General features: G+C 37.1%; 1 protein-coding gene across 7 annotated transcripts in view; it reads right to left on the bottom strand.

Moving 5' to 3' along the window:
• Positions 1-233: 233 nt before the first annotated feature.
• The window catches only part of agap1 (ArfGAP with GTPase domain, ankyrin repeat and PH domain 1), a 281,989-nt gene continuing 267,007 nt past the window's right edge, over positions 234-15,215 (bottom strand). For all 7 annotated transcript variants that reach the window (XM_051705997.1, XM_051705998.1, XM_051705999.1 and 4 more), the window contains 2 exons: positions 8,648-8,903; positions 234-5,629 (listed from right to left, as the gene is read on the bottom strand). In XM_051705997.1, the coding sequence (XP_051561957.1) occupies positions 5,423-5,629; positions 8,648-8,903 (463 nt within the window). In that variant the 3' untranslated portion in view covers positions 234-5,422. The remainder of the gene's footprint in view (positions 5,630-8,647; positions 8,904-15,215) is intronic.

The following is a 15,215-nucleotide window of genomic DNA, read 5'->3' as shown; positions in this document are numbered from 1 at the left end:
AGAATATTTGTAAATCCACTTGTTAAGATGTTTAGCAGATGTTAATTAGAATGCAATGCTTTCCAGATGAAAAGATCTAAAACAGACATCTCAGAGATGTGTGATATCTGGGCAGGGTTTAATTTTAGTTAACTACTTCCCAAAACTGGATTTTTTACCACATCATTTAAAACAATGAATCATCTCTAATTAAATGTCTTTTTAAGTAATAAATCAAGTACAGAACATTATATTAAGAAGCATTTTTTTATTTTATTTTATTGAAAAGAGACACATTACAGTATAATACTCTGCATCAGGTATAATTTTTCAACACAGTACTGTACAGCTGACACAAACTCAATATAATAACAATAATAATTAGATATACAACACCAATAATTCTAATTAGAATGGTGATAGTTTGATGGACTGAATAAAGGAACAAATACAAAACCCAAGTAGTGTGAGAGAGCCTGTCCCCTTTCAGATTAGCATATTCATTCATAAATAATTAAACGGGTCTCTCAGGTTTGAATGTATCATGGATACTGTCACAGAAATGAGGTAAAAACACAAACAAGAACAAAGAAAACAAAAACATGATATTATGCGTTTCTAAATTTGTACATCTATTTACACAGTGAAAACTAAGTTGAGATGGGTGAATGGAAATTAGAGCCAAAACAAGGATATGTTCAAGCAACTTTGAATGAACTGATAACCCCCCCAAACATCTGCATTATTTGCTCAAATTGGGGGCATAATCCTTTGGTTGCCATCACAGTATTGGTTGCATTTGTCTCTTTTGCTCCTTCATGCTTTCCCTGATTTGGTTACAGATATACGGATGAAAAAAAAAAAAAAAAAGACCAGTTTTGCTCAAGGAGTTTGAATTACAAAAGTGGAGGGGGGTTACTGACAAAAAAAGTTAATAAACTGATAACAAATATTTTTTTGTTTTCATATTAAAATGGCAGAATCTCTAGTGTCACCTGCCACGGTACAGTCATCTTATGAAGACAAAGACATTTACATCATTCATGCAAAAAGATCAAAAACAAAAATGACTTGTTCCACAGAAAGGACTCAAAGTTATATTGTGGGTTCTTCACAACAAGTGATCTGTGTAGTGCATTTAGTCATAAATAATGGTTATTGTGGTAAAGCCTCTAAAAAGGCTTGCTACGTTATATACAAGGCAAAAACTGCACCTTTTTGAGCTGAAAATTAACTGTACATTAATTTAAAATCCTATCCATATCGGGCCTGTCCTTTACTAAATCTTTTTAACTCAATGGTTTCCATTAAGATCTAAACCCTGAAAAACTACTTACTATAAAGAGTCTTCACATAATGTCCCAAATAGCTATCTACTAATGCTGGCAGCTTGACGACTTCCAGGTTGTTTGTATTGTAGAATACAATTTCTACATTACAAAGTCTCACTCTTTTATCCCTTTTACGCATCACAATCCCTAACTTTCACATTTCTTCTATCTAGCAAAGAGTAAAATCAACTGGAGGAGAGATGAAATGATCAAAGCCCATCATATCATATTATGAAGCAAGTCAATATCTTACTCCATGATATAATTATATATATGCTCTGAGACAGAGTCTTACATCAGACTTTACATCTCTCAATGACAAAGACTGCTCAGACTGCTAGGGTAATGTACAAGAACATGGTCAGCAATTATTACCTGTCAACCTGGCTTAAACTTGGCTTCATATTGCTTGAATACTCCCACAGATCATTGACACAATCAAGAAGATAAAGGCAAGGAGGAAATGAAGAACTGTTAAAGGAGAGAGTGCCAGAAAGGAGACAGAATGTGAACAAAAAAAAGCAGTGTGAATTCAACTCTAACAGGCACACTTGCACCTTCATCAGAGACCTTAACCTGGCTTTGAAACAAAGGGAGTGTTAGATAAAAACGTATATACACCGCTGTTCAAAAGTTTGGGGTCACTTGACTGAAATGTTTCTCATGATCTTAAAACCTTTTGATCAGAAGGCGTATTCTTAAATGTGTCAAATGAGTTTTATAGACAAAAATATAATTGTGCCAACATATTAATTGATTTCATTACAAAACTAAAATTGTATTTAAAAACAATAAAAATAATAATTTTTGGAAATGGATGACGTTAACCAAATAATAAAGAAAAGCAGCCAATAAGTGCCAGGCATAGATGGGAACTCCTTCAATACTGTTTAAAAAGCATCCCAGGGTGATACCTCAAGAAGTTGGTTGAGATAATGCCAAGAGTACATGTCTGCAAATTCTAGGCAAAGGGTGGCTACTTAAGATGCTAAAATATAACACAGTTTTGATTTATTTTGGATTTTTATAGTCACAACATAATTCCCAGTTCCATTTCTGTTATTACATAGTTTAGATGACTTTACTATTATTCTAAAATGTGAAAAAAATAAAAATAAAGAATAAGTAAGTGACTCTAAACTTTTGACTGGTATATATATATATATATATATATATATATATATATATATATATATATATAAAGATTTTATCAGGGGGAGATTTTTATTTTCTCAAATTCTTTTCTATATAGTACACCACTAACAAAAGAAAAAAAAAGTGAGAGAGAGAGAGAGAGAGAGAGAGAAATAGTCACGTGAAGAAAGAACAAGTACAGATTGGGAATGTAGATCCAGAGCACCCCTCTCTTCACTAAGAAACATTGGACAGGATTCAGTGCTATGTAGTCTTTACCCTGCCACGAATTAGAAAAACATAAGGTAATTCTGACTTTATATCTGAAAACTCTGACCATATTTCTCGCAATTAAGAGATATAACCATGCTATTGCGAGAAATTGGCAATAGACTTTATTTCTTGCAATTGCAAGTATATATCACTCAATTGCTAGAAAAAAGTCAAAATTGCGATATATAAAGTCTCAATTACAAAATATAAAGTCACAATTGTGTGGTAAATTTGCAATTGTGAGAAATAGCTTATACTGTACCGAAATTGTGAGATACAATGTCAAAATTCTAAATATAATTGCAATTGAGCTTATTTCTCCCGATTGAGACTTTATTTCTTGCAACTGCAACTTTATATCTCAGAATTTCGACTTTAATAAATTGTGAGAAATACAGTCAAATTTGTGATACAAAGTCGCAATTGCAATATATAAAGTCCCAATTTTCTCACAATTTTGACTATTTGCGAGAAATAAAGTAAAAATTGCAAGACAATATTTTAAATTGTGAGATATAAAGCTGCAATTGCGAAGCAAAGTGAAAATTGCAAGATACAAAGTCTATGCGATTTTATTTCTCACGATTGCGACTTTATATCACGGAATTAAGATTTGATATCTCGCAAATATCACACAATTGGTAGAAATAAAGTCAAAATTGAGAGATATAAACTCGCAATTGCGAGAAAAATATTGCAATTTTGACTATTTTTACGCAATTTAATAGTCGAAATTGTGAGATATTATATAAAAATTCTAAAAGATATAAAGTTGCAATCAAGCTTATTTCTCATGATTGCAACTATTTCTTGCAATTGCAACTTTGTATCTTGCAATTTTCACTGTATTTCTCACAATTTAATAAAGTCGAAATTGAGAGATATAAACTCGCAATTGCGAGAAAAATATTGCAATTTTGACTATTTTTACGCAATTTAATAGTCGAAATTGTGAGATACAATGTCAAAATTCTAAATTATATAATTGCAATTGAGCTTATTTCTCCCGATTGCGACTTTATTTCTTGCAATTGCAACTTTATATCTCAGAATTTCGACTATTAAATTGTGAGAAATACAGTGAAAATTGCAAGATACAAAGTCGCAATTGCAAAATATAAATTCACAATTTTCTCCCCATTTTTACTTTATTAAACTGCGAGAAATACAGTCAAAACTGCAAAATATCAATTAGAAATTGTGAGATATAAACCTGCAGTTGCAAAAATTGTGAGACAATTAAGTCTACACGATTTTATTTCTCACAATTGCGACATTATTTTTAATTGCAACATTTGTGAGTTATAAAGTTGCTATAAGTCAGAATTTTATTTTTTTTATTCTGTGGCGGGATCCGGCTTCCATGCAGTGCTAAGTGTGTGAACAGTGACAGACAAAGATGGCTTGAAAGGGCACATTACATACTGAAAGCACATTTCAGTCTCTTGCATGACCAAATTTTGTGGTCTAGAGTTTTTTCCTGTTATTCTGTGCTGAGAGATGTTACGAGACCCAACCTGTGTTGGTATTTCTATCATAAAATGAGGAAACAAAATGGATGGTGATGTTAAACACATGAGATCAGACTTAGCTTTAGCCGGCACTCTTCCATCTGGAAACAGTAATGTGTCAATCAGTGTACTGTAGTTAATCTGAATCTGTAACACACACATCTGCGCCTGCATACTTCACTGTCACCTGAATTCAGGTAAAGAATCCTGTCTTTCAGCTTTAAGAAACACGATGGATGGGTATCAACGTGTAAGGCTATTTTGACGTGTTTAAAGTAAAACGTACATCTGCAAAATATAAACAAGTAATTCCCTTCGGAGAAAAGTAAAAAAAAAAAAAAAGTCAATAAACAAATGCCTCATTTTAAGAATCTTCTGTTGGTCCAACAATAAGCAACAAGATAAAAACTACTCTGCAACAATTTATGACCTGTTAAAACAAAAAAGTTTAAAAGATCAAGTCAGATTCAAACTATGATTCAATATTGGGGTATTTTCCAAAAATGCTGTTACATCAAAACATCCTTTCACATTTCTTAAAAAGTGGACATAATGATGTAAATGGCTGAAACTGAGTGAGAATAGATGCACTGAAACAGTGCGAAAGAGAGAAGAGATAGCGACCAAAATGAAGTTCTCTGGGACTTCTGGGTCATATTTGGAGATCCAGCGTAAGAGTAAGTATCCCATACTGCCTCATAATTTCCTGTCTTGCTATGCCATATGTTAGACTTCACAGAAAAGAAGCAGGGAGCAGGTTGCAGATGGGAGATGTGTCAACTGCCCAACAGTTCACTAACCCATTCCCTAATCTCCCAAAACTGGTACCTTTAAAAATGAAAGTATGGCTGTTTTCATTTTTTTATTTTTTTGTTCCATAATGCAGCAAGACATTTGAGATGGAGGACTCTCCCAAAAAAAGTCAACGAGAAGAGGTGACCAAGGCCCTTTCCATGACAAGATTTTCAAACAAATAGCTTGAATAGTCAGGGTGCCAAGTGGGGTTGTGAGTGCAAACGCTCATGCATCATCATCATCAATGTTGAAGTCATTCCCTTGAGTCTGGTATATGCTGCTCTCATGATTCTGAAATAGTGGTGGATGGTGTACATGAGAGTGTGTGTAGCGAGGGAGAGGGAGTGCATGTATAAAATGTGCATGTGAATGTGAGTGTATTCCTGTGAGTTTTATTCCTCATATAACTGCACTGTTCATGCTGCTGCAACTGTTATTGCGGTTATTGTTCCTGCGTGACAAGTTGGGCGTTGCCATGAGCGGGTAACGCTCGTCGGGACAACCGTACTGAAGAAGGACGTCCATACACTCCTGACTGTTAGCCTGCCGTGCGTATGCCAACGCCGTATTGCCGTGGGCATCCCGTGCCATGATGTCCACCCCGTACTACAGAGAGAGAGAAAAGAGAGAGTTATCGTATTTATTATCTGTGACCATTTTGGTAACAGCCAAAGTTATTTTTTTTAAAAGGGTCATATCATGAGGAATAACATTTTCCTTGATCTCGAGACAGAAAAAGTAGCAAAAATCAAAAGCTTCCTACTCAAAAAAGACAATTTATTGAAACTAAGCTGCAAAAACGGCTCATTCTGAAATCCTCAGTTTCTAATGTCAGAAACCTAAACTCATTAACCCATGAGCACTCGCATTTAAGTAAGGAATAATTGACGATGAACTGCTGAATTATCTCAAAAATAATGCACACCCCGAGGTGGTAATGCGGCCACGACGCGCAGCGGGTGTGTTCAGCAGAAGAAAGAAAGTTGTACACATCTGTGGAATTTTATTTTTGGATAAACTACCCCTTTAATGGTTCCAGGCAACATACATAAACTCTACTTTTCCCAGATGGAATTAGGGCCCCATTTACACCTGCTATTAAGATCCATTTTGGGCAATCCATTTGAAACAGTACGATGCTAAAAACAGGAGTAAACAGGGTCCAAAACGTTTTGAGATTTGTCCACTTTTACCACATCTGGAGGTGGTCGAAAATGCTTGTGACCACATTGGGCTTGTAGTATAAACGCTCATCCTTTTAAATACATTTGAACAGGTTGACTGCCAAACAACCAATGTGCTAAAACAAGAGTTTTAACTTTGCTGGTCATGTAAGGTTATAAATGGAAAAAACTGTTTATTCAGAAAATGTTATATTAACATGAAGTGACAGATGAGGAGCAAGCACATCTGAAACTCAGTTCTCTACTAAAACAACTGGGAATTCTGCTATATTCTGTCATGTTTGCAATTATGCACATACAATTAAGACAAACGGTACACCTGTTATTAGCGTTCCTTCTTTTACTTTTTTGCGCTTTATTATGATGTGGTAATACACATAATGATTGATGTATGTCACCATGAAATCAGGGACTCTCCCCTTGAAATTCAAACACAAGTGGTCAAATGAGCCATATTAAGTACTGTGCAATTTCGCTGCCCAGAATTAGCATAATCACGAAAGTAAATTCTGTTATATTTGCATATAGTGAGGGAATAGTAGAGTGAATTTATATCAGTTTTGCAGAAATACTTTTATGTGGGCAAGTGTAAATGTAATGTGCATTCCAAATCAGATAGTAATCTGATCAATTAAGAGCAGAGGTGCCCAAACTTTTTCCTATGAAGGGCCAAAAATCAGACTTGATTGAGGGCAGTGGGCCAAAAGTAAACGCTGCATATATCAAACTGCATTATTTTAAAATTAAATATTAATACTGCAAAACACTCAGAACTCTAAAATTAAAATCATCAAGTGTCCTATACTTGCACATGCACATAATTGATTTCAATATAATTTTTATGTATGTTGTGTCTCTTTCTCATTTGTGAGTCACTTTGAATAAAATGTCTGCTAAAAATTTAAGCGTATCGTAATACATGGTTACTGTCTCTTTAAGAACAGCGCATTTCCTCACATTGAACACACGGTAGTTCAGTGCGGTTTTGGAGAGATGAAGATCCAATGGCATGACGTAATACTATCAAGTAGGATATTGTTTTGTGACGAAGATATTAATTTCTTATCATAGACCTAGGCTACACATTGTCCTGGATTTCACTCAGTATTACCATTTAATGGGACTGCCAAATGTAATAGGATTATTTAATTAATGCTGTAAAATGTTTTGCGTAGTTAATGCATTTAACTACTAACCTATTTACTTTTATTTGACATTTAAACTTGTTTTCCTGTTGTGATATCAAAAACTTGAATTGTACTTTTGCTTCTTTTCTTAAGAGGCCATGGATTAAAGCTGAATGTATTACATTATGAAAGGAAATAAAAGCTACAAAGCACATTTCTGCAAATTAAAAAATTGAGAGGCCTATTAATTTTGTTGCCTCCAAAATATGATTATGATTAAGAACCTGCCGAAATATGGCACTGTATCTTATGGTTATTAAAAAACTTTTAGCTATCTGTTTTTAGGCAGTTGCAAGTAAACAAGATATCCTCACGTTTGACAAATGAATTACAGTATGATGCACACATATGTTATACACACCCCAAAACGGAGTTTAGTCAGAATAAGAAGATGAAATATGAAGAATTAGTTTACTGCATTACCATTTTTGTCTAGCTGGCAGGGCAGAAAAGGGATTTTTGAGAGTACTGGTCTGTTCACTTATAGTGCTTGTCGTAATGTTGTGCGGTGTTTGGAGTGAATGGAACTGTTGTTTATATTGAAATGCTCCCTCACCTGCCTTTATCAAGCCTGCTTCAGTGGTGAAATGCTGCATAATGTATAGTGCACGTTCAAGCCATATTTCATTTCAGATGACTGTATGCACTGTTCCGCGAGTCCACCTAATTACCTGTCATTTCATGACACTGGTTCAGTTCCCACTCTGTTTTAAACCAACTAGGTTCTGTCTGGCAGTACTGAATGCCCACCTCCGACTTTGGAGCTGGCCAGTCATAGTGAAGATTTTGGGGTGGCACCTGAGATGGCCAATGGAGCGAACTTTCAGACAACACTTATTTACAGGTCATTGAAGTACGCATATATATTTAAAAAAATTAAATCACTTGTACCTCTCTACTTTTCAAATAAACTATAGTTTTTGTAATGCAAAAATAAAACAAAAAAGATATATTAAAAAAGAAGAGCTACATCAATGGCATATATAAAATATATATATATATATATATATATAAAATATATATATATATATATATATATATATATATATATATATATATATATATAAATAAATGTTTTTTTTTTCCTTGTCATCTATGGCAAGGTGGGCCAAATCAAAGGTCATCACGGGCCAACTTTGGCCCACGGGCCCTAGTTTGGGCACCTCTGATTAAGAGTGATGTAGTACTAGCACACACATCGTGTGATTAAGAAAGTGCTCTTGGTGAACAAGTGTGTGTGCTGAAGATCTTACCCATATGAGTAGTTGTGTGATCACCACGTTTCCCTTGTGGCATGCCAGATGCAGGGCTGTCCGGCCGTCCCCATCCCCACAGGTTTCGTTGACCTCATCTCTGGAGCCGTGGGCCAGCAGTATAACCACAAAGCGCAGGTCTTCCTCTGCCGTGGCATGCAATAACTGCTGTCCCAGAGTCAGTTCTGTGCAGGTTAGCGATGCCAAAAACAGCTTCTGCTCATATTTGGCCCTGATCCAGCGCTCACGTTCCTCTCTGAAAGCACACACACAGAATTTTGATTTAGGCTCAGTATTAAATTAATGCTGGGCTGTCGACACACGGCTCACACTAGTAGAATGTTGTGATCTGGCTCTCATTTCAAATGACATTTAAAAGTTGATGGGACTCGTGTAGAGAAATGTAGCTTTTTGATTTTGTACAGTGGGAAACATTTATGAGCACTTTCCATTACACATAGCAGTATCTAGACTTTAATACACTACAGACATTATTATACTGAGCCAACACCGGAACAATACAGAACAGGAAACAACATTTTGACGTGTGTGGTCTGTGTGTGTAAATGTACGTGTGTGTCAGCCACAGACTGTGAGTATAGGTTTGAGAAAGGAAAGAGAGAGAAAGTAATAAATCAAAGTGGCATGTAATGTAGGTGTAAGAATGCAAGTGTGTGTTTGGTATGTTAACCAAGCACACACGGGACAGCAAAGGAGCATCAAAAAACATTGGGTCGTTTACAGCCCCCCCTCCTCAAACTGTGCTATGATAGCACTAATCTCTGTTAGTCCCCGCAGAGTAAACAGCCTTTCTCAGACAATTTGGGATTAGTTCAGCTTCAGCTCCTATCTGAGGGGCAGTGGTAGTTCTGATACCCCAGGGGAGGCGAAGGGGAGTTGGAAAGAGGATATTGAGCTGTTCTCTAAAATACAGCTGCCCCTCAGGGAGTCCCAAATCATGAAACCAGAGAACAGAGATCCTACATTCACACTTCCTCCTCAACAGAAACATCTGGACAAAGACTCGATGTCTCAGAACAAAAGCGGATAGATGACAATCAGAGACTTTAGTACACCAACAGTATAGCTTCCACTTGCATTTTTTGAACAACAGACCTTAGTCAGAGTTAATGTCATATTAAATGTGACGCGATTAGGGATGGGAATCGTAAGGAATTAAACTATTCTGCTTCCGATTTCTTATCGGTTCCATAAACGATTCTTTTAGTACTTCTGAGGAGGAAATACATGGAATTAAGAAATGCAATTATTATTAGATTTACTGTGTTCAATAACCTGCTTCCAAATGATGAGATAATTTCATGTTTTAAAAGAACAGATTGTTGCAAAAAGTGTTTACACCGACTTTTTAATTATTTTATTCATGCTTTCATTTTTAGAAAATGCCACTAGTTACAACAAAACTCAAAACATGTATCTCTAACTACAAACTGTCATATCAACAACCATCTAGTAATTACTCTGATTTATGTCTTGCAAGCCTTAAGTACATAAAACGACAAGAAAAAGTATGTGAACCCTTTGGAATTACCTGCATTTATGTACAAATTTTTCTTAAAATCTGGTTTGATCTTCATCTCAGAATAATGAACAAACACAAACTAATAACACAGAAATTACTGTATTGTACTTGTACATATTGAATACATTTCAAACATTAACATTGTAGGTTGGAAAAAGTATGTGAACCCCTAGGCTAATGAAGTCAACAAAAGCTAATTAGAATCAGGAATTGGCAAACCAGGCATCCAATTAATGAAACAAGATTGGAGATGTGGGTTAGAGCTACTTTGACTTCTAAAAATAACTTAAAAATTTTAAGCTTGCAATTCACAAGAGCATATGCTGATGTGGACCATGCCTTGCAAAAAAAGAGATCTCAGAATTTTTGCTTTGCATAAAGCTGTAAAGGGTAACAAAGTTATCTCAAAAAGCTTAGATATTCATCAGTCCACAGTTGAATAAATGGAGACAATTTAGCACTGTGGCTACTCTCCATAGAAGTGGCCGTCAAGCCAAAATGACTCAAAGGGCACACTGCAGAATGCTCAATGAGGTAAAAGAACCATAGACAGAGTGACAGCTAAAGACTAGAAGGAATCACTGGAACTGGTTAACATTAAACATTAAATAGGCACGGTGTCCATGGCAGCACGCCACAAAGGAAGCCGCTGCTTTCCAACAAAAACTTTGCTGCGTTTCTGAAGTTTGCCAAATGTTTTATGGACTGATGAAACTAAGGTTGAAATTTTTGGGAAAATCACACATGACTAAATATGGTGTAAAAAGGGCACCACATATCAACATGAAAACATCATCCCAGCGGTCAAGTACGGTGGAGGGAGCATTATGATTTGGGGCTGCTTTGCTGCTTCAGGACCTGGACTATTTTCCAACATCGAGGGAAACTTAATTCCCAAGTTTATCAAGATATCCTACAGGATGGGGCCTGGGTAGCTCAGCGAGTAAAGACGCTGACTACACCCCTGGAGTCGCGAGTTCGAATCCAGGGCATGCTGAGTGACTCCAGCCAGGTCTCCTAAGAAACCAAATTGGCGGTAACGTCCTTGTGGTTGCTATAATGTGGTTCTCACTCTTGGTGGGGCATGTGGTAAGTTGTGCGTGGATGCTGCGGAGAACAGCATGAAGCCTGCACATGCGCTATGTCTCCGCGATAACGCGCTCAACAAGCCACGTGATAAGATGCACGGATTGACGTCTCAGACGTGGAGGGAACTGAGATTTGTCCTCTGCCACCTGGATTAAGGCGAATCACTACACCACCACGAGGACCTAGAGCACACTGGGAATTGGGCATTCCAAATTGGGGAGAATTTTTTTTTAATTAAAAAAAATAAATAAAATAAAATAAATAAATAAAGATATCCCACAGGATAATATCAGGGTGGCTTTGGCCAGCTGAAGCTCAGTAGAAGTTGGGTGATGCAGCAGGACAATGACCCTAAACACTGAAGTAAATCCACTAAATAATGGCTTCAGAAAAAGAAAATCCTCCTTTTGGAGTGGCCCAGTAAGAGTCCAGACCTTAACCCAACAGAGATGCTGTGGAATGACCTCAAGAGAGCTGTTCACACCAGACATCCTAAGAATATGGCTGAGCTGAAGCAGTTCTGTATCGGTTTATATCTGAACATAAAGCAGGCCTTATCCACAGCTACTGGAAACACTTGTTTGAGGTTATTGCTGCCAAAGGAGGATCGACCAGTTATTAAATCCAAGGGTTCACTTACTTTTTCCCCAGGACTGTGAATGGGATGTGTTCAATAAAGACATGAAAGATTATATTTTTTTGTGTGTTGGTCTTTCAAAGCTTGGTCAAAACGTAGATGCTTGTGGTCCATTTAACGTCTATGCTGGATATAACTGAGCTACAATCGCATCAGTCAGACTAAAGCATTTACATGACGTTAAAAAAACATAACAATGAATTATTGTTTTAGTCCAACTGAAATCGAACTTTTAAAGTGCATGTAAACATACTGATTGATAGAATATTTAGCATTTAAAATGTAACCGAAAGACATCATCATAATATTTGCATACTAAATTGCAATTAGTCTTTCTTACATTCATTTGCATTTTGAATTGGGATTGGTAGGATCTTTATTGCATATTTAATTATTTATAGATGCCATTTAAAGAAACACTAGTATTTTCTTAAGGAAATGCAAATTAGTTTAAACTTTTGTTCATTTAAATGTTAAATTTTATATAAATGTTATTTTATGTCATTAAATTGTATTGCATATAATGGCATCATTTTGACCATCCGCCACCTTGCTCTCCAGAGGTTTCAGTATCGTCATTGGCCATTAAAAAAGCCGCTCATTTGACCACATGTGTGTGCTATGTTTCTAATCTATCTGATCTATCCATTCATTTACAGTATGTGTATCAGGAACCACAGATTATTTTACATGGAAAAAGGTGTTGAGTAAAGTTGGTAAGTAAAACATGCAAATGTTTTTCTTAAAGGGATATAATTTCCCCAATTGATCAATCCCAAGTTGATCTGGTCCTGTGGTGCATGTGGACCCCTGTGTCCCCTGTCTGTCCGCTGCTCATGTTTCAGTTATGGGAAGGTTCGGCTGATATAAGATAAGAGGCCACAGCCATGATGGGCTGTGAAAGATGAACTCAAGTGTGTCTCAAAGGGTTAACTCAGACACAAGATTAAAAATTAGCCATGTATGGATGTCAGGGGCCAGAGTTCGGAGGAGATAACATTTTATCAGAGCGGCAGATGGATAAAAATAGGTAATCAATAGCCCAGGGGGTCAATGCTTCAGTGACATCCTTCTTAATCAAAGCAGCAAAGTCGTGCTGACGGACCTGAACCCCCCACCACATGCTCAAAGATTTTCTGTCTAAGGTCACAGCTGAGCACCATGGCACCCGCTCACATTCAAAAGTGTACACACACAACCAACTTGTTGATGCCAAACTAGTCTTGCAGAGCCATGCTTCTGACTTTTGGCATAACGTCAGTTCTACTTCGTAGCTTATTCTTTCCAAGAATGGCCCAATTACACTGGAAGGGACTGTCTGACTGACATGTAAAACCACCAACAACATTTAGCTTTTTTAATGCTTCAACATTTTAGAAACAGATATAAACCTGATAAAAACTTGCACACCCTAAGTGAATTGCATAAAGCCAGACAGTTAGATAGGAGTTCGTGATTTCAAGAAAACTATTGCCATTTGTTTTTGTGCAATATGCATCAGATGGCCTGTGAATGGTCTGTGGCCAAGACTAATTTGAAACAGATCTGTGACAGATATTTATTCTGAAATGCAATTTAGTATCAAGAAAACAATAGAGCATCCAGCACGTTTGGATAATTTGATTCACAGTAGGACTCGCATCAGTCCAGAGAAAAGACACAGGAGGGATGAAAGAGCAGGAAGTAAAGACAGAGAAGAGGGGGGTACGGGTAGAAGGAGAGAAAAGCTGCAGCATCTGTGGGAAAGTTGAAGAATTTTATTAACAGTGTGTGCTTTAAGAGGGGGTCTAGCAGCACGGAATGTTACGGGTGCTGCCGGTCAGCCCAGGGTGAGAGAGAGGGCCGGCCCGGGGGCCACGGGCCACAGCCCCCACACAAAGCCTCCCAGGAGCTGGGAAAGAGGGAGTCAGAGGAGGGGAAAGTGAGAGAAAGAGGCTCGGCAGGGTCTCCCCACTGCCCCTCTGTGGCTAGAGGAAATGTGGAGCACATCACTGCCCTTTGAAGCGCATGCCTTCCCCAGTGTTGCTAAGGGCCAAGACTGCCTGGTTAATGGAAAAAAGCTTCTGTAAAAATCCTGTTTGCTTTTAAATGGTTGGTTTACTACTACTGAGTGTTCATACATCTGTTAATAGTAAATAAAAGCAAAAGTTGCTGTTCTGGAGCATTGCTGGGTTAACACATTAGTTTACTACTTGATATACATTTTATATTACAGTTTAATCTAGGGGTGTAACGATCCATCAATCTGGATTGATGCATCAATCAAATAACCAATGATGCGATGTCATCGATGCAATGTGTAAACATCAATGCATATATTTTTAAGATGCAACTTTATTTTGACACTAATGCTAACCACATCCGTACGCATTTCGTACCTTAGCAACCTTATGAAATTAATCTCGCTTTATAAGCAACAAATATGCTTCTCATGTGGGATACGGTTTTGCGCGGAGTGATTGAAGTCTGAAGTTGCACTCTGCTCTATTCATGCGCACGCATCAACTGGGCTTCCCTCGAAATGCTAGTTCCGGTGACAGGATAACACAGAGCAGCTCACATGCACAATTAAATCGGGCTTCCCTCAATATCGTGGTGCATGTGGTGAATTTTCTATTTTAAAGTGTTATTGAGCTGCATGTCACATGAGGTACAAAGGAAAGGGTGATCAAAGAACGAACACACACAAACACACATCTGTAATTATCATTACCTCATCTAAATCTTGGGGTATGGGTCCTCACATAGGAAGTTACTCTAGTACTGTAGTGTTGTGTGTGTAGACAGAAAGGACTTAAATAATCATCTGTTTCTTACCTGAATAAAAACCGAACCAAAAAACATTAATAAAACTTAAATTGTATGCATTAGCTTTATGCTGCCTTTATGTATTTTTTTTAATTTTGAAAGTTGTGGACCCCATTGAAACACCCCATAAGCGTCGTAATCTTTGCCATTTTGATTTCTTTTTTGATGGAAGTGGTGGCTAAAGCCAAGTTACCACAGTTTTACTGTAATAAAAATAACTGTAGGAAGTATGGTATTTGGGTGTGCACATGCTTGACATGTTTATAAGGGTTATGAGGGTTTTTTCAGCTGTGTCCATAGCAAACACATCTGTTTGTGTAACAGCGTCATTAGAGACTGGTTGCTATTGCGAGGGGGGAAGAGTAGCGTCATCACCCTTGGAAATGTTCAGGTGGAATGCAACAGGCAGGGTCACGAGGGCACTATATGGAGTCTAAGTCAATCTCTTGTCAAGACGGTTTCCTGTTTGTGAGTGTGTGTGTGCTCTGTGT

Source organism: Myxocyprinus asiaticus, chromosome 9 (assembly GCF_019703515.2).
Source record: "Myxocyprinus asiaticus isolate MX2 ecotype Aquarium Trade chromosome 9, UBuf_Myxa_2, whole genome shotgun sequence".
NCBI classification, from domain to species: Eukaryota; Metazoa; Chordata; class Actinopteri; order Cypriniformes; family Catostomidae; genus Myxocyprinus; species Myxocyprinus asiaticus.
The sequence above is the reverse complement of the archived record's forward strand: the minus strand, read 5'-3'. Positions and strand labels throughout refer to the sequence as shown.